Source organism: Dasypus novemcinctus, chromosome X (genome assembly GCF_030445035.2).
Source record: "Dasypus novemcinctus isolate mDasNov1 chromosome X, mDasNov1.1.hap2, whole genome shotgun sequence".
Classification (NCBI taxonomy): Eukaryota; Metazoa; Chordata; class Mammalia; order Cingulata; family Dasypodidae; genus Dasypus; species Dasypus novemcinctus.
The window spans coordinates 161,057,599-161,082,050 of NC_080704.1; the positions used below are offsets into that span (position 1 = coordinate 161,057,599).

Here is a 24,452-nt window from a genome sequence, read left to right on the forward strand (position 1 = left end):
GTGGTGGGAATATGGAGAAGCATGGGAAAAATACAATTGGTGTGAACTATGGACTGTGGTTAACAGCAATACTGTAATATTCTTGCCATCAGTGCCAAAGAGGTATTGTGTTGGTGATAGGGAGGGGGGGTATGGAAAAAGCGTGCCAGATGTACACTATGGACCATGATCGGTGGTAAGTCTGATGATATTATCTCATAATCTATAACAAATATTCCACCAGTGTTGTGTGTTGGTGAAGAGGTGCTGTATGGGAATTCCATACATGTGTGTGATTGTTTTTTTTGTTGTTGTTGTTCACAATCTTTGTAATAAAAGATATATTAAAAAATAATGAAGGTTGGGGAAAAACACGCCAAATGTAAGGTAGGGACCATAGTTAGTATTTTGATGATGCTCTTGCATATTGAAATGAATGTTTCATAATACTGCAAGGTGATGGTGGTGGGGTGATGTATGGGAGCCCTGTTTGATGTTATGCATGTTTGCTTTGTAAGTTCACAACTTTTACTATATACTTCTAGTTTATGTATGTTCACGTATGAATGAACTACTTCAATAAAAATATGTTTTAAATAAAATATATACCCTGAAATTTTCTCTCCTCTTAAGAGAAAATTGGAGTCCAGATGTCTGGGTGGCTTTTATAATAATGTATTGTATATTGTGAGATTCCTATGGATTTTTCAGAAATGTCAACAATGACATTTACTCCTCAGCCAACATGAGAATAAAACCTGGAATACACATTGTAGTTTTCAAATGGACTTACTGACTGCTTAACTAGTTCACTGATAGAACTTCTTCAAAAGAGCTCAAAATAAATTTAAAGGCGAAAGGAATAGTTGACCTAGTAATGGGATGCTCATTAAAACATCCAAAAACATTGCAGGTTTTTTTTAAAGTGGAAGATTCAATCAAATCAGTTTGGTAGTTTTTTGTGTCCCTTCTCTATTAAGGTTATCAGGTCTAGCTTCCTAATGGGCTGGGGATGAGACCAATAGGTCTGTCAAACCCAAGGTTTGCAAAGCAACCCTTTGCAAAAGGAAGTTATGTTTCAGAAAGTTTCACAGGTCTAGGTGCCTTCTAGGTTTCCTTTGGCTTCAGTACTTGGAAGCAAACTTTTTCAGTGTGTGGGACTACCCACTCATAAACATGGCTATCTAATCCCTGAAGCCGCACATATTGCTATCATATAGATTTGGGTAAAGAAACTTTTTGAGCAAAACATTTTACCCTGGCTCTAGTTAATTACAGTTTTCTTTCTTTTCCTTCCTCCCTCCCTCACTCCTTCCCTCCTTGCTTCCCTTCCTTCCTTCCATCTCTCTATCTATCTAACATCTATCTAATCAGAGAGAGTTATGAAGCATGGCTGAAGGTAAACATTTAATTCAAAATACTTATGGTGCATTTCGGGTATCACCAATAAATGAGAGGAGAGGAGTTTTGCATTTATAACTGACACTATACGAAGCTGGGAAAAAAATGAACACCCTTAAGATTTTATATTTTTAATGTAGCATTAACACAAGTACATTTATACTGTAAGCACATTTAAAATGTAATTACATTTTGAAGACTTTAAAGGGAAATTGCTGCTAGATTTTACAGTAAACATACATTTATAGCCTAATAAAATTAATATGGTACAGTTACATTTGTAAACATACACAAATATAGCATTCATTGTAGTTATTAAAATGCTAAAAAACTATAACTGTACTTTGGACCTACAGAACCCAGTATTGTCTTAAAGGATTAGAATCTACAGATTAATATCTTGAAATTAAAAAGCTTTGTGCAGAGAGGCATCATTATTCAAAAATATAATCTCCTAATTTTGTCATCTAACTACAGGATGAGTACATAAAAGAAATACATTTTAATTTCCTTTTGTTATCATTGCAGAAGCAGTGATTAAGTGAAATATCAAACACATGGACATTTTCATGAGTGATTTATAAATAGGCCATTATGAATTTCAGCAATTGGACATTAGAAAACTTATAATTTCCAGATATTTTTAAATAAAATACAACTTGTTTGCCATACAAATGGTTACATCAAATGATAGCACTGGCATAATCTATGATCTTGATATAATAAACAAGGCTGTTTCAATGACATTCTATTTGCATATTATATAGTTACTATACTTAAGACTACACTTGCAGGGATCATTTCTATAGTTAGTATACTTACTATACTTAATGATCTCTTTGTAAAACCAAACACCAATCAATACACATGCATCTACTGTACCCACTTGATAGTACAATTCAGAATTCATAATTCAAAAAGCAGAAATTTCAAATCATTGCTTCCAGTAGTCCATAATACAAAATATTCCAAACATAAAGTCAACACTGCACGCAAAATCCTGCCCTGTGCTACAAAACAAGTGATTGAATTGTTTCGATATTTAAAAGAAAGTCATTTATACATTTATTAACAAAGAAAAACCTTATGAAGAAACACAACATAACTTAAGAAAAACTTCACTAGAATAGATTTTTCTAGAAAATTCAAAAATAAGTAAAAATACTGAAGAGTATAGCCTGGTTTACAGGAACATTTCTAGGGCAAATATGAAAATTTAGCATAAAGCTTTGGCATGTATATCTAAATTTCAATGCATAAAATGTAAACTTCAAGATATACTAACTACAGGATGTTTAGCTTTGAAACTTTTAGAACCGTAAGGCAATTCTGACACCCCTAAATTGCCAAAGTGCAAAAGAGGTCCTTCAGCACTGTTGCAGCTCTAAATTAAACAGTAAAGAACATATCCCTTTGTTACATTATATTCTCACAGATGACAGAATGCACCAATAAAATTATCAATTCAATAAAGGAATTTGAAGTCTCTGATTGTCCTCTTTGAAGGCTTGTTTTATTACTGTAAAGTAACAAAAAAGAATACAGGTAAAACTATTTACCTATAAATATTTGAAAGAATTGCTTTCAAGTTTTTAGATGGAATCTGAATGGAAGCCATGAAAATCTTTAACTGGAAACCAAATAACACTGTGCTTAGATGGTGATAGATATAGAGATAGAGGATATAGAGGTGGAGAGAGAAGAGTGAGAGAGAGAAGGGTAGAGAGAGACAGATGGATGGATGGATGGGTGGATGGGTGGGTGGTTGGATGGAAGGAAGGAATGATAGAGCAAATGTGACAAAATGTTGAAAGTTGGTGGATCTGGGTATCTGGAGGCATGTATGTATGTTGGAGGTCTCCGTGTAGGTTTTGTATTATTTTTGCAATTGTCCTGTAAGTTTGAAATTATTTCAAAATAAAAAGTTTTTTAAAAATAGCACTGCATTTTCCCTTGGGGGAATGAAATGTGTGAAGATGGCTTCTTGCAAGACTGAGACAAATCGAGAATGATGAAGTCCTCCTAGTCCTGAGGAAATTCTGCAAATGTCATTGGACAGTATAGGATAACCGACTGTGCTGTTCTTCTGTGACACAATTTAGGAAATAAAATCTAGTTCACACCTCCAAAGGAAATCTTATTTTTAAAATGTCTATTTGTTCTCCTTTAATTCAAGGGGAACCTAATTTCCTTGTGTTACTCAGAGCAGCATCTACAAAATAATGAGAAATGATGTTAATATGCAAGTGACTTCCAAGGCCAAAAAATGGTGTCTGTGCTATGACTTCTAACAGTAAACGTAAGGATTCACAAGGTCCATCCTAAATTCAGGTTGTATTCTGGTTGTCTATTATTATGGGAGTCTTTATTCAGTTTCCTAATTATTTATTAAAGGCATCTGTTTAAATAAAAGGCATAGTTTCACTGGAAGCAAAATAAAATAGACAAAATTCACCTCTCCTACTACCGGATTCCATAAATATTGTATGAATTATGCTGTGTGCATGGAGATAATATGAAATGTGTTGAAATGTGTAAGTAGCAGAGAGACATTTACATTCTATTTCCCAGATTACAAATGAGGTACTCTAATATATATTTGAAAGCCTATATGCCTTTGACAGTGGTCAATATATGGTCAATTGTAATTTGCTAATTCATTGATTTATACACAATGTATTTTATAGATCACCATATACTATTTTGTATGATGCAATAAGGTAAATCTTAGTCAAGACCACTTGATATTATAGGATTAGACCAAAATCTACCATAAAGTATTCGCAAATGCATGCTATTTGACAGTAAGGCATATTTTAATAATATCTTAAGTTAGAAGCTTCTAGGAATAGGAACCACCAGAAACTTGTATTATTCACTAATAAAGTGCCCTGACAAGAGAGTAATAAATGCTTAAAATACTGATGACATGTCAATATAGTACACTTCAACTCTCCCAATGGCACTCAAAAAAATTTATATTGAATAAGTGCACTGACAGTGCAAAATAGAGGTGACTAGAAAAGATTGATGTGATTTTTTTTCCAAATAAAGTGTATACATGTTAAAAGTATTGGAAGCCGCTTACTTTTTGATGCAGGGCCAAAGTAGATTTAAGTTCGTATTGTTTTACCCTGCACTTCTCAAAAGGTATTTACTATGCCCTAAATCTACTGTGACTAGTTACACTAAAGGAATCATTTCTGATTAGAACTAATCAAATATGTAATTTTATATGTCCTGCATTATACTTTGCTACAAAATAATGTAATTAAATTTGTTCGGGATAATGTGCCAGGGCATCTGGTTCTGTATTTAAAGCAATGACAATAAAAGCTATGAAAAATCTACTCTGGTCTTCTTAATGAAGACAGATGTCAATGCCATATGGGAGTTAGATTTTCACTTTTTATTCTTGGTGCCGAGCACAAGAAAAGGCCATTATTTTCCACTATATATGTTGCACTGTTATTTCATGGCTTTATGGGTTTGTTTTGCTTTTTAATTGCTTCATAAAAAGCTGATATCTAGATGTTAAACAGTTCTTTGAGGACATATTTTAAATGACTGACGTTTCTTCTATTAACTCTCCAATGTGTAACATGCAATTAATTCATTTGGGGAAAAATGTGACTGGTTAAAACTATTTGACTTTTTAAAATGTTCATAATGTTACTGTCTTAGATCTTATTCTAAGAGGTATAAATTTTTTTAGTTGTAAAATGCTCAATTTAGCATGTGTAATGTTTCTTTGTATTTGATACTCCTCTTTTATGATTAAGGATTTTTCTGTCCTGTGTAAGAAATTGTTAACTACCCAAAGTCATGAAGGTATTGTCCTGTTTGCTTTTAGAAGAGCTTTATGATTCTGGTTTTGATGTTTAAGTCTATGATCCAACTCAAATTAATTTTTGTGTATGGAGCAAATTTTTTCCATATGGATATCGCATTGTCCAGCACCATTTATTTAACTTATTATCCTCATTCAATTGACATGACATCTTGATTGAAACTTAATTGCTCATATATAAATGGGTCTACTTCTGAAATCTCTATTTGTCTATATTCAAACCAAACCTATATGCTATTGATTACTCTAGCTTTATTGTAGGGCTTGGAATCAATTATGTTTGTCCTCCAAATCTGCAAGATTTCTTTTTTCTAGACTCTTTACCTTTGCATATAAATTTTAGAAATAAGCACGTCACTTTTTTTAAAGTCTGTTGAAATTTTGATTTTGATTGCACTGAAACTAAATGTCACTTTTTAGGAAAATGGAGTTCTTGATGATATTGAGACTTTCAATCCAGGAACATAATATATCCCATTTTATTCAGGTCCTCTTTGTCTCCTCAATGGCTTGTGGTTTTCAGGAGAGGCCTTGTAAACATCTGTTGTTAGATCTATTTTCATGTATTTTGTTTTTTGTTGCTGTTGTCAATGGTGTTGATTTTTGAAATTTCATTTTTCAAATTCTATGATGCTAGGATATAGAAGAACAATATATTTTTGTATAATGACTTTGTACGGTCATGTAAAATTCACTTACAAGTTCTAGTAAGTGTAGATTCCTTATGGTTTTGTACATACACGAAGCAGGTCTTCTGCTAATCATGATAGCATAACCTCTAACTTTCTAATCTTTAAGTCTTTTATTTCTTATTCCTGAACTATGGCATTGGCAAGGACTTTCAGCACAGTATTGAATAGAAATAGTGAGACTGAATATCCTTGGCTTGTTTCCAATCTTAGGAGGAAAACGTCCAATGTTTCACCATTAAGTCTAAAGTCGGCTGAGGTTTTTTATAAGTGTGCTTTATTGGGTTGAGGAAATTCCCTTTTAATCCTAAATTGCTAAGAATTTTTTTTATCATGAATGGATATTGGGGTTCTGTCAAATGCTTTTCTGCATCTACTGAAATGATTATATAATTTTCTCCTTCATTATATTAAAGTGAATTACATTATTTTGAAACGTTAATCTGGCCCTGCACTACTGAGAGAAATCCCACTTGGTCATGATGTGTTACCCATTTTAGATACTGTCAGAATCCATTTGCTAATATTTGGTTAAGGTTTTTGGCCTTTATGTTCATGAGGGATAATTGTTTACTTTTTTTCTTGTAATCTTTTTATCAGATTGTGGTATCACAATCTGTGGTATCAGATTGTTGGTCTCCTAAAATGTGTTAGGAAGTGTTCCCTAATCCTCTATTTTCTGAATGACAGATTTTATGTAAGATTGATATTTTTTTTCTTAAATGTTAGACTTCACCAGTGAAACCAGCTTGGTCTGAAGATTTCTTTAATGAAATGATTTTTTAACCAGCTCAATTTATTTAACAGATGTGGGGCTATTCAGTTGTTTTGTCAATTTTGCTAGGTTGTGTTCATGGAGGAACTCATCGGTTTCTTCTAAATTTTTTAATTTATTCACAAAGAGCTGCTCATTATATCCAATGATTATGTTTTTAATGTCTATGGGATCTGTGTCAATATCCTCTCTTTAATTCCTGATACTGATAATTTGCGTTTTCTCCTTTTTCTGGGTCAACCTAGAATTTAGTATATTTAGTATAACTAAATATGATACTTTTAGAATTTTCATCTTTTCAAGAAAAATTGTCTATTTTTCAAGAACAAATGTTTGATTTTCTTTATTGCTTATTGGTTTTCTAATACACAGATTTGTGCTCCATTGATTTATTCTTTTTCTTTTTATTCATCTGGGTTGAATTTTTTTTCTTTTCTAGATTCTAAAGGCAGCAGCTTAAATATTGATATTTTAAAATGTCTTATATTCTAATCAGGTAATTAAAGTTATACATTTTCCTCCAAGAACCTCTTTAGCTGCCACCCCAAATTTTGATACATTTGCATTTTAATTTTCATTAAATTTTTTTTTTAATCTTCAAATAATAGTTTATTAAAGAGAGATTTAAGTGACATATCAACCAAATGAAACATATGGACCTTCTTTGGATCAGAACTCATACAAATCAACTTACAAAGACATTTTTGAGACACTCGTGGAAATTTGAACACAGGCTTACTATCAGCGAATGTTAAGAAATTATTATTGTGTGACAATGTGTTGAAATTCTTTTTTTTTTTTTTTTCAAAGCTTCTCTGTATTAGAAAAACAGACTGAAATACTTCTGGGTGATTTGATGTCTGGGATTTTCTTTAAAATACTCCATAGGGTGAGATAAATAAATCAAGACTGGCAAAACATTGATCATTGTGAAACTGGGAAAATGGGTACATGGGGATTCATTATCTAGTCATTTTATTTTTGTATGTGTGAGAAATTTTCCATATAACAACTTTAGAAGCAAGTAATATGGGAGGGGGAAAGGGTGGGAATTTTCATTAAATTTGAAAGTACTTTCAATTTACTTTGGAATTTCTCCTCTGTCCGATGGACTGTGTAAAAGTATACTGTTCAGGGGAGCCGATGGGGGCTCAGTGGTTGTGCACTGGCTTCCCACATACGGGTCCCAGGTTCAATCCCCAGCCCCAGTACCTCAAAAAAATAAATAAATAAATAATTTTTCTTAAAACTTAATAGCAAAATATTTGGGGATCATTGACTTCTAATATATAATGCCTTTGAGACTTTATATGATTCCAACCTTTTGAACTTTTTTAAAGCTTGTTTTATGGACCAGTCTGTGGTCTACCTTGGTGAATGGGCCATGTATACTTAAAAATAATATGTATTCTGCAGTTTTTGAGCATGGTTTTTTTTCTTTTTAAAAAAATATCAACTAGGTCAGATGTCTGGGATAGCATTCTCACACAATTTGTGAAGAAAACTTTCAAATGGCGACCCAGATTTAGAGCACCCAACAAACAATAAATGGCTCTTCTAATTGAGGAGTTCCTATGTGATCCAATATTTCTACTTATCCCTATCTTCCTCAGATTTGGTTTCAGCTTATAAACGAAACTTGGAATCAAAGTAGTGACTCCAGGTGTGTTAGATTCATTTGAACACAATGTACCTTTACTTGGAATTCAAACACAAGGACAAATCTAGGAATTCAAAGTACTTGTCTGTATATAATAACAATGTTGTCGACAAGTCTGGTTTTTTTTTCTGTGCTACCTTTTTGCAGAAGTTAAATGCCATGGGAAAAATCTACAAAAACACTGGTATATATACAGCAATTTTATGTACTAAGAGTTTGACCAGCAAAACACATGCCTCAGCAGGGTCCCAGAGACAGCCAAAGTAGATACAAGCCTAGGTATTGGTTCTTCTGAGGGCTACAGAGACCCACAGGTTCAATGGTCATGGCAGATGGAGTTCAGTGCCATGTTAGTTGGCCCTACTTTGGAGTTTGTGTTCCTGAGTGTGACGGAGGTGGACTCAGATGTAACCTTTCTACACATGCCTCTTCTTTTACTTTTACCAGAGACCTGTGGTTTGTGTTTGGGTTTGGTGTATGCTTAGGGGACCTGAATCTCTGGACTGTCCATGAGATAGCCAGGCCCTGTGCCTCAACAGACTAGCAACTCCCACCCTCTGGTTTAATGAACTTACTCCAGCCAGATAATAAGGAGGTGAAGAAGGTCAACCACCACACCAGGGAGCCAAGAGTGCCTACAACTGCAAGCAGAATTGCATACATCATCCATGTGGAATCTAAGCCCCATCTCAATACAGAGGTGGAGTGGACATAACCATCCCAGGATGGAGGAACAGAGTATGGATTAGAGTAGACTTACTGATACTCTATTCTGGAACTATGGTGATTAGTAATGGAAGAAAATGTAGCATTAATGGGGAGAAAGTGGCCATGGTAGCTGCTGAGGGTAGGGAGAGGAAAGAAGAGATATGATATGGGAGCATTTTCAGGACTTGGAATTGTCCTGGGTGGTACTGCAGGGAGAGTTGTTAGACATCGTAGGTCCTGCCATGGCCCATTGGGAGGACTGGATGAGAGTGTAAACTACAATGTAAACCACTATCCATGTGGTGCAACAGTGTTCCAAAATGTATTCATCAAATGCAATGAATGTACCACATTGATGAAAGAGGTTGTTGATGTGGGAGGATTGGGGTGAGGGGGGTGGGGGCTATGTGGGGACTTCATATTTTTTGAATGTAACATTTTAAAAAATTAATGAAATAAATAAATACCAAAAAAAATGAACATTAGGTTAGTTCTGGTTGCCTCATGTTACATTCACATATAAGTCTTGGGCACAAACATCGTTGTGTGTGTGTGTGTTTGAGTACAATTATAGCAGAAACCCACTGTAAGGAAATAACACATTCTCAGAACTAAGTAAAAATGCACACACCCTGGATAAAGCATTCTTGAACAGTCAGTTAGTACCTTGAAAGCATATCTTCACTATTTAATTTTGAAGACTCTCTATCAAGACGTCATGGTATTTGGATCTCTCCTTTAGGCCTATGTACCTTGCATGGAGAAGTTCAGTGTGTTTTACTAAGCTTTATTCATGAATTTAGCATAACATGTTTGCAGCTTTAATTCTAGGTGTAAAGAGGTTCTTACCCTATGTCAGTTTAGTATTTTGTAAAGCTTTAAACCTCTTAAGTTTTAGACAAATAGTATACAGTTTGTTCACATTATACCTGTACATTTGGCATTCCGAAACCTATAGTCACCGATTAAAATCTGTAAACTGTTCTCTGGAATCAGACCTTCTTTTCTTCTGTTTAGATTTTTCACCAACCTAAATAATAAATGAATTAGTGGCCAACAATGATAATATTAAGGTAATCAAAACTAAATACATTACATTGCAGCTCATATTCTCACAAAGCTATTATTGTATGTGTTCAAAGATCTTCGTGAGACTGTGCTGGAGTCCTCTGACCTACAAAGGACTTAGATTACTGGCAAAAATGGTTATTTCTTTAATGCTCCATCATTAATTTTTACCCTAAAATGTATACTCCTCCACCTTTAGGGTTAGAGCACACAGTCAAAGTAGCATTTCAGTTCAAGATATTGACACAGTGAAGACAGAATAATTTCATTTCCAATTTCAAAAGAAAAACAAACAACTTAGAGATGCTTCATGCAGCCCTTTTCAAACAATATTTCCTTCCTGCTTTGGGTTCTCCCACACTTAATATAATTGGCAGAACCATCTTTGCAATAGGTGCTATAGATTAAATGTAAATGGATAGAGTAAGACTAAAAAGTCAATATTTGAACTGATAAGAAGTGTGACTGTGTTGGAGAGCAGCAAAGCATGGTACCTGGCACAGAGCAGGCATTCATTAAATATATGATGAATTAATAAATGATGGAAATGACTCAATGGAATGCCATCCGGAGCCATTACAAAGCCCAAGGTAAGCCACCAAAGTATATGCAGGCTCATTGCATTTCATTATGGCAAAGCATCTTTCACTCGCCAGAGATTAGCATTCCTTTCAGCGAGCTATCTAGGCATGGCTCAGGCAATGCCAAGGAAACCCATCACTGATGAGAAATGTGATGTTTCTGCTTCTTGAGACTGCATAACAAAGATCCAAGTAAAGCAGGGAGCTGGACTCCATATACATGGACCCCAGCCACAGGTCATTATCACAGGCACTGCAAACACACCTACCATCGACCCTCAGCATCCTCATGGAGAAGGTGAATGACATCCCCATCTCTAATCAGGACATCTTCTGAGCCTCTCTTCCTGCAGCCTGCAAGGGCTTTATATTTGCCTGGAGACTGTAAAGTTGTTTTGAGAAATTACATTACAATCTTGAATGCAAAACAACTCGCATAGCTGCATGCTCAGAAGGAAGAATCTGCTCTTTACTTGAAAGGTAAATGTGGGAGGAGTAGCTGTAGTAGCTTTGCAGGAAGAAACCAACCAGGAGTGGTTTGTGATGGGAAAGAAAAAGCAGAACATGTGTTTAACCTAAAGAAGGAATTTTATTTGAAAAAAGAGAATTACAGCATGAAGTATACAAAAAGTAACAGAGCACAACTGTTTAAGTTACATGAAGTAGAAGCATAAATCCAGCAAAAATAAGCATGAAATAATTAATTTGTAAAATACTGCTATTTGTAACTATGTTCACGAAAAATTTATCTTGGCACATACAAAAGACAATAGCCCTGAGCAAATATTTACTAATACTCCTGAAAGGATTTCTGTGCTCTGTATCATTTTGCACAGGTTAAAATAATGGGCACAAAAGCTCTGGGTCCAATAAAAGCATATTAAATCACAATGTTGTGCTTTGCTTGGCCTTCATCATTTTGCAGCTATAAATGTAACTTAAACTATTAATAAGCTAAACAATCCAAGGCACACTGACTGCATTTGGTTACAACGTAGACATAGCATAATAATTTTCAAGTCCAAAAGTATGTTTTGAGATGAGAATTTTTCCAGAAGAATATCTTAAACACAAATAAGTGGCTTAAAAAAAAAGGAGTACCATAATGAAAATCCAAAAACAAATCCCCCCCAAAAAAATAATTATATATTGTTGATTCTTTGCACATCCAAAGGATTTAACCTGAAACAATATCCACATCATTTGGACTGAAAGTCTTTTGAGCAGTACTTTTCTTTTCAAATAGGCGGATGAGCAGGCAGGAAAGAGCTACTTGCCATTTAACACAGTAGCTTCATCAAAATAGGACAGCCATCTCTGACACAGGACTCTACAAAGGGAAGTAGCACCCATTATTTCTCAACTTTTCACTTGATAAATTTGAGGTCAAAAGAGAAGATCATCCTGACTTTTTTTTTTGGCATATGGCATGTATTTCATGGCTCTTTTCTATGTATTCCTTAGTAGCACAACTCTGGGAATCATTGGGAGAAGAGAGGATAATTAATTATTTTGCTTTTTTTTTTTTTTAAACATCACATCCCCTATGAGTAAAGCATTAATCAATTTCGCATTTTTACTTCACTTTCAGACACTAAAGCTGGAAAACTGGCTACTTAAAATTTAATCAGTTCTTGACAATCTGCTTGGAGATCATCTCCAGCAAATGTTTACCTACGAACTGGCTTCCCCTCCTCACTTCTGAACAACTGCCACGCCCCAACCCCTCCCACACTTGATAATGTTAACTCAGGAAATGCCAGTTCAGTCTAAACTAGCAGTTCTCAAAGTGTGGGAGGCAGACACTCCGGGCTTCCTGAGACCCTTTCAAGGGGTTTCAAGGTCAAACCTATATTAAGATATTTGCCTTTTCCACTCTCATAAACTCATAACTGCACAGAGGAGTTTTTTAGTGCCTACGTGACATCTAATATCACAACAGATTGAATGCAAAACAGATATGAGAATCCAGCTGTCTTCCACTAAGCTAAAAGTGAAAAGAGATTTGTGAAAAAAAATTTAATGCCACTCTTGTCACTAATTTTGTTGTTTTGAAAAATATCTCTCTTTAGTAAAAAGCTTATTTATGTAAACTTACAATGGGTTTACTGTTATTTTTAAATAATGAGTAAATACTTTAAAATTTCTCAATTTTAATTTATCATGTGATATGTATCGATAGATAAATCTGACATAAACAAAAGCTCTTTGGGGTTGTCAATTTTTTAGACTGTGAAAGGTTCCTAAGATTGGAAAGTTTAAGAACTGCTGGCCTAGACAATTGACTCTGGGCAAATCTCTTACCATCTCTGAGCCTCAGTTTCCTCCTCTGTAAATTGACGGTAATAAAACCCACCCTTTTGCACACTAATTCTTTGAATAGTAAATGCGAAATCATTTTGTAAACTGTAAACTACCATACAAATATATACAAATATATATACCATAAAATATATAAACTACCATACAAATATCAATTATTAAGAAAGGCTATCATGTTACTTAAGAAGTAACAAGTAACTTTGTGATTATCCATGTTGTTACCACCTTACACCAACATTAGAACTGCCAAACAGAATGCCAAGAGGCAGTCCACTCCCAAAGATTGTTCTCACCTTCTAAGCCTGTGGATTCAGAAAATTAGAGATTTTTCCTAAACAGTCCTAACTCCCCTCTAATAACCCATTAGGGTTTTACCAACTTTGGAAACAATTTCTTCTGAAAAAACAAACAAACAAAAAACACTGACTTTTACCCAAAGCTAACTCTTTTTTGTTTTATGGCATGCCCCCTTGCTCTAATAAGCTGAGACTTGGGCTCATTAGCACATTTTAAAATATTGCACTACACTACTTTCCCCTAGATGTTCTTAAAGACTTTTGAATGTGTAACACTTACTTTCTATATTTTCCAATCTGGAATCTAAACTGATTTTTAAAGTGTATTTGGAACTCCTATGTTCTTTGATTCGACTGTGTGTGCCTTGATGGAAAACACTATGGTGAATAGTCAACTAAAGATAAAACTGGTCAGTTCATAAAGACTTTGAAAAATGCACTGTTTATTCCACCAGCTTCAGTAGGAGCTCCATAGGTAACTCAAATAAACACTACTTAAAGAAAGAAGTCTTGAATGTTCATAAGGAGCATTACTTCAAATTCTTTGGCTGGGGTATACACGGAATGACCTCAAGGATGCTGAGAAAAGTTTATCTCTAGTTGTCCCTCCCAGCTCAACAGTAAAACTGCCTCAAGGGTTTTAATTTTAAAATGTCATTACTAACCATCAGGAGCCTATCTTCTTCATTTTCTGCATAAGTAGGGTAGAAAAGGTTGTTGGCCCATTCCTCAGTTTCTTCAGAGATTTCTCCAGATGGTGACATCTCCGTCCAAACTGTAAAAAAAAAAAAAAAAGGCAACAACATGGAGTGTGGAAAAGTTACTGAATGGTGCTGTTTCACCCCAAGAAGAGAAGTAAATCTACGTGTAATAGCCAAGGCTTGTAAGCATCAGTGGGCCAAGAAGAGTTTCTTTCTATAATTAAACCATCAATTAGTTTGTACTGCTTTTAAATTTCTGATATTTTAGAAAGGACCTAGAGTGTCATTTACGTCTTTCCTTTTTAGGATAAATGCAGATTAGGGTTGGTGTCAGTGGAAGAGTTATTAAATAATAAGTAAGTTAAATAACATTTCAGAGAATATTTACCCTTCTTACAGAAAAATCATCTCTTCCAAACATCCTTTCTAAAGCATTTTTATTGCTACTACTTTTAGAGCACTTATTACATTTTGCCTGGTAGTTTACTTTCTTTCTATCTTTGCCTTAGCTCTCTGACTAGGTAGAGACCATGTGTGAATGCCTCATAAGAGCCTTGCACACAGGAAGTATTCAAATAAAAGAAATAAATTGAATTGATTTGGATTAAGCAATAGAATGCAAGCAGAGAATTAACAGACTTTCATCTTGGTCACAGTAAACTGTCCATGTGACCTTGGAAAAAAGTCAAGTCAACTTTCTTTGACTTGGTTTCCTCATCTATGAAATGAAGGCATTGGTTCCAGGCTCTCTCCTGACTGCTCTGGGGGTAACATCAGAGAAGACCTATGGGACTTGACCTTTAAATGGATAACTGAAAGCTGAGCGAATTTGCAGTTGCTTGTTTCTCCTTACCAGTGGAGAACTCATCCAGAGGAAAGACCACTATATTTAAGGCATTAAGTTAGACATTTCTCCAGGGGAAATCTCTGCTGTTGTCCCTAGAGTGGGTTTAGATGTGGCCTGGCTGTGTCTGTGTACTGCACCTTGTACTTCCTCTGATATAACACATCACATTTAACTTTATGTGCTCATAATCTTGTCTTTCTATGCTCCTCGCTTCATGGAGATGGTGGCTGAGTGTATCTTAAACAGACTACACGTCCAGCACTTTGCACAACTCTTGGCATGGTTCCAATGTAATATTAATGTTTATTGAATTCAAGACACTGTTTGAAAACACTTTAAATGGCACAATTTGCATAGAAACAATACCTGTTTCAGTTGCAAATAACTCTACTCATTAAACTTAAGGGAAATAAAGTGTGCATTTCTTGAAGTCAGCGTTTGAGTTTTATTCATCTCTGGATCCTCTACAGCAGGGGCTGTCAAGCTTCAGCATGCATCAGAATCCCCCGGAGGGCTTGTTAAAACACAGATGGCTAGGCCTGACTTCTGGAGTTTCTGATTCAGAAGGTCTGGGGCAGAGCCAGAGAATTTGCCTTCCTTACCAGTTCCCCAATGCTGCTGCTGCTACTGGTACAGGGAACACACTTTGACAACCACTGCTCTATGGTGCCAACCAGAGTGTTTTGCATGTGCAGGACATAAGAGCCTTCCAAAAATGGGTTAACTTGGTTTAGTTTATATAATGATAACAGATGGGGAGATTTTCCAAATTAACGATGGGAGGAAAAACGTGCACAGCCACGGATCTTATCTTCCGATGACCATTACACATACCTATATTTGTTTCTGCCTGAGCTGGCACAATTGCTCTGCCACCTTCCTCCACAGCAATGGGGTGTTCAGATTCAATTTCCTCAGTATTTGTTAAAGCACGCTGTTGCTTCCTGAAATAGTAAATGTGTTAAGAAACAACAAAAACAAAAAAACAAGTGAACTTTTGTACGGTATAAAAGTAGTAAGAAATTTAAAATAGCATTTCTTCCACCAATACCATGTGTTAAGAACATTCTCTAAGAATCCATTCAAACAGAGCCAATACTCCCTGATTTCAGTCTGTGTGATTACAGTTCTTTATAATATACAAAAGCTTAAATCACAGAAGCCAAATCAGCAGGTGCTCGCTTTAGTGTACAAGAGAAAACCACTACCTTCTAGACTCAGGTAAGGTATATTGCGCGAAATCCTTATTGTTCTAAGATTTAAAAAAGTAAATATTTCTAGAAAGGCTCAAAAAATCTACAACAAAGCTAGTAGAGCTAATAAATATATTCAGCAAAGTGGGGCAAAGTGGCAGGGTACAAGATCAACACAAAAAATGGTAGTATTTCATACATATACATATACATCAGTAATGAGCAATCTGAGGAGGATATCAAGAAAAAGATTACATTTAAAATAGCACCTAAAAGAATCAAATATCTAGGAATAAATTAACCAAGGATGTAAAGGACTTCTATGTGGAAAACCATAAAATTTGCTAAAAGAGATCAAAGAAGATCTAAATAAATGGAAGGACATTCCATGTTCATGGATCAGAAGACTAAATAGTGTTAAGATGCCAATTCTACCCAAAATGATTTACAGATTCAGTGCAATCCCAAACAAAATCCCAACATTCTACTATGCAGAAATGGAAAAAAAACTATCATCAAATTTATTTGGGAAGAGTAAGGGGCCCCAAATAGCCAAAACAATCTTGAGAAAGAAGAAGGAAGTTGGAGGACTCACACTTCCTGACTTTAAAGCTCATTACAAAGTTACAGTGGTCAAAACAGCATGGTACTGGCACAAGGATAAATATATAGACCAATGGAATGGAATTGAGAGTTCGGAAATAGACCCTCACATCTATGGTCAATTGATTTTTGACGAGGCTGCCACCACTCTGCTGGGAATTTATATTCAACCAATGGTACTGAAAGAACTAAATATTTACATGCAAAAGAATGAAGAAGGATCCCTATCTCATACCATCTACAAAAATTAACTCAAACTGGATCAAAGACCTAAATATTAAGAACCAGGACTTTAAAACTCCTAGAAGAAAACATAGGGAAGCATCTTCAGGATCTTGGGTTAGGCAATGGTTTCTTAAAAATTCACACCCAAAACATAAGCAACAAAAGAAAAAATAGATAAATGGGACTTCATCAAAATTTAAAACTTTTGTGCATCAAGTAGTCAGAGATGGACAGTGGTTAACAGCACAAATATGAGAGTGCTCTATCATGAACTATAGCAAATATAAAATACTATTACATAGTGTTAATAATAGGGGATGTATGAAAAAAACATATCAAAAGACCATAGTTAGTGGTAATAGTTTGATCATGCTCTTTCATAATCTTTAACAAATGTTACACAACAATATAAAGTTTGAGTGGAGTGGTGCAGTATGGGAATTCTGTACATCATGCATGATTGTTTTGTAAGCTAACAACTTCTCTAATAAAAAAAAAAGGAAAAACACTTTTGTGCATCAAAGGACTATATCATGAAAGTTAAAAGACAACTTACTCAATGGAAGAAAATATTTGGAAGCCACATATCCAATAAGGATTTAAAAATCCATAATATATAAAGAAAGCCTACTACTCAACAATAAAAAGACAAACAACCAATTTAAAAATGGGCAAAATTCTTGAATAGACATTTCTCCAAAGGAAATAAAAATGACTAAAAAGCATGTGAAAGATGCTCAATATCATTAGCTATTAGGGAAATGCAAATCAAAACCACCATGAGGGAAGCAGACTTGGCTCAACGAAAAGAGCATCCACCTACCACATGGGAGGTCCATGATTCAAACCCAGGGCCTCCTTTACCCATGTGGAGCTGGCCCACGCACAGTGCTGATGCGCGCAAGGAATGCCATGCCACGCAGGGGTGTCCCCTGCATAGGAGAGCCCCACACACAAGGATGCACCCTGAAAGGAGAGCTGCCCAGCATGAAAGAAAGTTCCGCCTGGCCAGAGTGGCACCACACACACAGAGAGCTGACACAGCAAGATGATGCAACAAAAAGAGACACAGATTCCTGGTGCCGCTGTCAAGAATAGAAGTGGACAGAGAAGAACACACAGCGAATGGACACAGAGAACAGACAACTGGGGTGGGGAGGCAGGGAAGGGGAGAGAAATAAATAAATCTTTTTTAAAAAACACCGAAAACAAAAAACAAAATCACCATGAGATACTACTTCACACCCACTGGAATGGCTATAACTAAAAAAAAACCCAAAACAACCAAAAACTACCCGTGTTGGAGAGGATGTGGAGAAATAGGAAAACTCATTCATTGCTGGTAGGAATGTAAAATGGTACAGTTGCTGTGGAAAACAGTTTGGCAGTTCCTCAAGAAGTTAGGCATAGAATTACATATGACCCAGCAATCCCTCTATTAGGTATATACATAAATGAACTGAAAGCAGGGACTCAATCAGATATTTGCACATCAAAGTTCATGGCAGTAATTGCCAAAAGATGGAACCAAGGCTTCCATCAACTGATGAATGGATAAACAAAATGTGGCATAAATGTAAAATGGAATATTATTCAGTCATAAAAAGGAATGAAGTTTTGATTCATTCAACAACACAGATGAAATTTTAAGGCATCATGTTAAGTGAAATAAGCCAGATGCAAAAGCACAAATACTTTTATGATCTCACTGAAATGAAATAATTGGAATAAACAACCTCAAAGTGTCAAAAGCTAGTCTATAGGTTACCCAGGGCTGGGTTGGGCATAGGGAATGGGGAGTTAATGCTTAAATTGTATAGAATTTCTATTTGGGTTGATCAGAAAGTTTTGGAAATGGATGGTAGTGATGGTAGCATAACATTGTGAATGTAATTAACACCACTGAATTATATATGTGAGTGTGATTAAAAGGGGAAATTCTGGGTTGTATATATGTTAATAGAATAAAAATTAAAAGAAAAATCAGAGGACTGTACAAGACAGTGAGCCCTATTATAAACAATGGACTGTAGTTAATAGCACAATTATAAAAATTTCTTTCCTGAATTATTACAAATGTACCACGCAAATTAAAGGTGTTAATAACAGGGTGGTAAGTGGGAAAAATACACTCTAATGTAAACTATGGACTATAGTTTGTAGTACAATTATAATATTCTTTCATCAATTGTTAATAAGGTACCACTCTAATGCCAAGTATTAATAGTAGTGGGGGGGTTATATGGGAACATTGTATTTTCTGCATGATATTTCTGTGAACCTACAACTTCTCTACTAAAAAATTAACTTTAAAAATTCAATTATTGTATCAAACCCAAAGACTTTACTTCTATAACGTCTGATAAAAGATTGAGTATTTTGTATTCTGGAGAATTAAAACCTTTCCCTGTAGGTTTTTTTTTTTTTCCTTTTTTTTTTTATTTGTACCCCTCCCCTCCCCCAGCCATGTTGTCTGCTTTCTGTGTCCATTCACTTTGTGTTCTTCTGTGTCTGCTTGTATTCTCATTAGGTGACTCCAGGAACTGATCCTGGGACCTTCCAGAGTGGGAGAGAGGCAATCATTCTCTTGCACCACCTCAGCTCCCTGGTCTGCTCTGTCTCTTATAATCTCTCCCCTGTTTCTCTTTTTGTTGCATCATCTTGCTGTGCCAGCTCTCCGGGTGGGCCAGTACTCCTTGCAGGGAAGCACTCCTGTGCAGGGCAGTTCTCTGCATGGGCCAGCATTCCACTTGGGCCAGCTTGCCATACTGGCCAGCTTGCCTTCACCAGGAGGCCCTGAGTATCAAACCCTGGACCTCCTATATGGTAGATGGGAGCCCAATTGCTTCAGCCACATCTGCTTCCCCCCTGTAAATTTTGTATGATAATCTTAAGACCCCAGACAAACAACAAACATAGTACCACCTGATATTAGCTATCCCTGAAAGATGACCTGTAGCAATGAGAAGGACAATATGTCTAATAAGTGATGCAGTGATCTCTGCATTATACAGATGCTACATTGTGAATTTCTGTGTCAGGGTTTGGGACCAGTTTGGAGATTCTTTCTCCATCTGTACAAATGTTCTGTGGAAACTCCACCTTTTAGAATCCCTAGAGGCAGAATACAAAGACCACATCTCTAATCCAGCAGTAGAGCTATCATTATGACTGCTCAGATTCCTCACGGACTTCATGGTGATGTCCAGGGACAGTTCCCACCCAGGATCCATAGCTCCTCTCTAACTATGTAGAAAGAGAGACCATATCACCAGCAAATGGTCTCCATCAACGGCCCACAAAGCTGTGAGCCAGGAGCAGCTGCCAGTCTGTCTTCTGCTCTGTTCCCATATGCTTACAATTCTCTTTCTTCAATTAGATCAAAGTGACCAAAGCCTAATTATTTTTAACATAAAGGGGGCTCCAAGTAAACAGTTAAAATTTGAAAATGATATGTGTGGCAGTTTGGCATTATTTATGAATTCCAAAAATAGATACTGTATTATGTTTACAAACTGATATGCTCCTCTGGTCATATTAGATTACATTGGATCAAGAGGTTTCACTTTTACTTGATTAAATAATGATTGGGGCTTTGATTGGGCCACGTCAGTAGGATGTTGCATCCCTGCCCACCAAGGGGCACACACGCAGACAAACTATACTACAGAGAAGGGAGTTTGGAGTTTTGAGCTGGAGTCCAGGAAGTAAACGCACGGGAGAGGGCAGAGCAGTTGAGGCCGGAGAGACTCAAGCCCCACGGAGAGAGACAAAGCCTAGAGAGCCTGATAATCTACAGCTGACCTCATGGAGGAAACAGAGTGGCTGAGCCTGGAGTGAAACAAGCCCCAGGAGAGAGACAAGACTTATCCCAGCCTATAGCTGATACTGGAAGAAGCTGGGACCATGGAGCCTTAAGAGGAAGAAGAAGGCTGAATGTCAGTAGCCATCCTGCTACAACACATGGCAACAGACTTTGGTCAAGAAAGTAACTTATGCTTTATGGCCTAACAACTGTAAGCTTCTACCCCAAATAAATACCCTTTATAAAAACCAACAGATTTCTGGTATTTTGCATCAACATCCCTTTGACTGACTAATGCAATGTGTTTCTGGAATTTGATGAGTTATTACTAAAAATGGCGGGTGGTGGTTGTCAACTATACTTTAATTAGCTATATCACGTTACAGAGAACAGAAGATTGCATGTGTGTTATTTCACTTACTCATAATTCTGCTGAGGAGAAAACTGATGCGGTTCTGTTAACTGATTCAGTTGCTCCTGGTTTTTAACTGGGAAAGAAAACAGAACTAATTTAAGAGTCATTCAGAAGCCATGCTTCTTGCTTCCTTGAAGGTCAGTGAACTTTCACACACACACACACATAACATCATTTCTCACCACCAAGCAATGATTACTGGAGGTAATAGCAGAGTTGCCTCATGGGAAGGCCTCAGAAGTCACAGTCAGTTTGCTGCATTGCTTCACCACTGCTTCTCAAACATGAGAGTTCTTTTTCTTGTGTAAAGTTCATCCACCAAAGTAGTTTAAACAATCCCCTGAAGCTTGATCTTATTGCGAATTAGTTTAACAAGCCCTTTCATTATACACACCAGAAAGCAAACATCAGCCCCATTCCCTGTAAAAATTATTGCAAAATCTGAGTCAATGAGCTGTTACTGTACTTCTTATTCTGAAAAATCCATGTTTGAATTTACCTGTCATAAGTTCCTGTTGCTTCAACAAAATATTTCTTATTTCTTTTAACCATGCCATCTTCACATCTACGTTTTGAGCCTACAGTTAAAAAAAAAGACAGAAGACACTTTTCCTTTATAAAATGATGCTTTATGATAAAACATATTACCAAGTATATCGAACATGATAGAGTCCCTAAAAAGCCCATATTCAAGTTCTAATCTTTTCACTCTTCACACATCTAAGAAGCAAATAACTAGCTATTAGATTAGATGAAATAATACAGTCAAACTACTTTGAAATTGCCCATAAATAATGGAATGATAATGCGCTGAGAAAATGCAAATTATAATCAAACTTTTTTTTTCTTTTGCATGAAGGCTTTCTTAATACCATAATTATCTTTACGTTCCTTTTGGTAAAATAAAATAATCTCCACTGCTTCTGGAAAGACAATCTATTACAGAATAATTTTAGTTACTGATAATAAAGTAAAGTCTGCCTTAAATATTCCCCCATTACTCACAAGATAGGTTTGTTAAAAGACACCAAGAGATACCATATCAAAAGCAAACTAAGAAAAGGTATTTCATGGATTGTAGTCACCTAGTACAGAATTTTTAAAAAACAACAAAAACACCAAGTATTTTCACGAGTCATTGGAATGACAACATCCTCTTAAATGTTCTGATTCCTTTCTCCCTTCATGACCAAGTTCTTCAGAAGCAGGGATCAGATCTCAACTGTCACAAGCCCATGTCTCAGAATCAGGCACCCATTGAGTTCTGACCTGCAGGGCATCTCAGAACTCTTATAAATCTGTAAATCTAGAGATACAAAGAGGACAGAAAAGCACCTGCCAAGCTGTCAGCTATAGTTGATAATCTCCTAGTATAGTTGTGAAAACTTAAAGCCCTAGAAAGGACCCCAGACATATCTCGATATAAGTTGTAAGCACATGCTACTGAGATAAAGGCTTAAATAGATGGCAAACAATAATACTCATATAATATTTAAGTGTCCTACATGAAAGGGATGAGAGCTTTTGTCATGTGACCAAAATCAGACTTTTGTATCTTAAAGCAGGTGATGGCTTCTAGAACAATTTTGAGTGGCCAACCTGGATAATATAAATTTCTTCCTTCTCACCGCACCAGATTTCAAACTTTCGGTTGTCTCCTTTTACATATTCAGTAATTCCAACTTCATCCATCTATAAAATATAAGTCAAACTTTTCATGAACATTTTATTTTGAACATGAAATCATATTAAATCTACACCATCATCACCATTATTGGAATATCTCACTTGGGCAAAATACCCATTTGGTACTCAGTGAATAGGAGATGATGTGCAATTATAGACATGGATGTTTAAATGCTTTCATTGAACTATGTACCTGAGAGTTCAGATTATATGCCCCATTCTAATAACCAAAACAAATGTTATAATAAATCAGAACATCCAAGTAGTCTGTCTAAAATTGAATTGTTATAAATTAACCGTCCACTATTAAAATGAATTGTTGGGTCAAACACAGAAGTAAGCGTAATTAAACATCAAAGATAATAGCCATTCAAAATTAATTTAAAAGATTATTTTAATAACTATTTCCCAGGTTGGTTAATCTTACGAATTATTACTCATCTCTACAGAAGTCCTATACAAGTTATAAACATTCAAATTATGGGATGGGGGGTCCAGCCTGGTACACAAGAATCCCCTCTATTTCCAGTAATCCCTCGGCTCCTCTGGACAACAAATATTTTGTTGTGGGACAGTGATGTCTTTTTGAAACTTCTGTATGCAATATCTCTTCTTGCAATATCTTTTCTTCTCCATATGATAGGGCATAGGACAAACCTTTCCATTTTCATAGTTGGTTAATTCCATTTTGAGCAATTTCCCTCCCTTATACACACATGTTCACTTTTAGTCCCTTTCTGTCTTTCTCTCCTTTTCATTCCTGCACAAAGGAGTATCTCACTCTCTATCTCATTTGTGGGCCCCCCACCTCGACCTTAATTAGAGCTGATCGGTATTCAAGTGCTAGTGAGATCCCCATATGCAGGCAAAGGAAATGTGACATATTAATGAAAAAGCCTGTGACACACATCTTGAAATAGCCAGATGTCTCTTTCAGAATTCAAAATTATCTTTAGGAATAAAATATGGATTAAAGTGGACTTACTGATATTCTACTATAGAACTATTGTACTAGTAATGGAAGAAATTATAACATTGATGTAGAGAAAGTGGCCATGGGAGTTGCTGAGGGCAGGGAGAGGGAAGAAGAGATATGATGTGGGGCATTTTCGGGACTTGGAGTTGTCCTAAATATTGCAGGGACAGCTGCTGGACATTATATATTCTGCCATAGACCACTGAATGTACTGGGAGAGAGTATGAACTACAATGTAAACTATTATCCATGTGGTGCAGCAGTGCTCCAAAATGTATTCACCAAATGCAACAAATGTGCCACAATGATGAAAGAGGTTGTTGATGTGGGAGGAGTGGGGTGGGGGTGAGGGGTATATGGGGACTGGGACCTCTTATATTTTTCAATGTAACATTTTTTGTGATCTATGTATCTCCAAAAAAATACAAGTAAAAAAAAATGATGGGGGTGAGGGGGGTGGGGAGTGGGGTATATGGGAACCGCTTATATTTTTTAATATAACATTTTGTGTGATCTATTAACTCTAAAAAAAGATAATTAAAAAATTAAATGAAATTTTTTAAAAATTATCTTTATATTCCTTCTTCCTCCACTCCAACTCACTTACTTTTGCTAAAACTCAAACAGCAGGAGTGAAGATAAAGAATAATCTCATATTTAGATGTGGGGGCG

At 35.9% G+C, this 24,452-nt stretch overlaps 1 protein-coding gene across 6 annotated transcripts in view; it reads right to left on the reverse strand.

The window, feature by feature from the left end:
* Positions 1-11,280: 11,280 nt before the first annotated feature.
* Positions 11,281-24,452, reverse strand: part of MCF2 (MCF.2 cell line derived transforming sequence) — a 182,375-nt gene continuing 169,203 nt past the window's right edge. For 3 of the 6 annotated variants that reach the window (XM_058291036.2, XM_058291039.2, XM_058291041.1), the window contains 6 exons: positions 22,718-22,810; positions 21,618-21,696; positions 21,125-21,191; positions 15,712-15,821; positions 13,995-14,104; positions 11,281-12,041 (listed from right to left, as the gene is read on the reverse strand). In XM_058291036.2, the coding sequence (XP_058147019.1) occupies positions 12,009-12,041; positions 13,995-14,104; positions 15,712-15,821; positions 21,125-21,191; positions 21,618-21,696; positions 22,718-22,810 (492 nt within the window). In that variant the 3' untranslated portion in view covers positions 11,281-12,008. Of the gene's footprint in view, positions 12,186-13,994; positions 14,105-15,711; positions 15,822-21,124; positions 21,192-21,617; positions 21,697-22,717; positions 22,811-24,452 lie in introns of all 6 variants that reach the window. The other 3 variants (XM_058291035.2, XM_058291038.1, XM_058291040.1) reach the window with 1 other exon arrangement.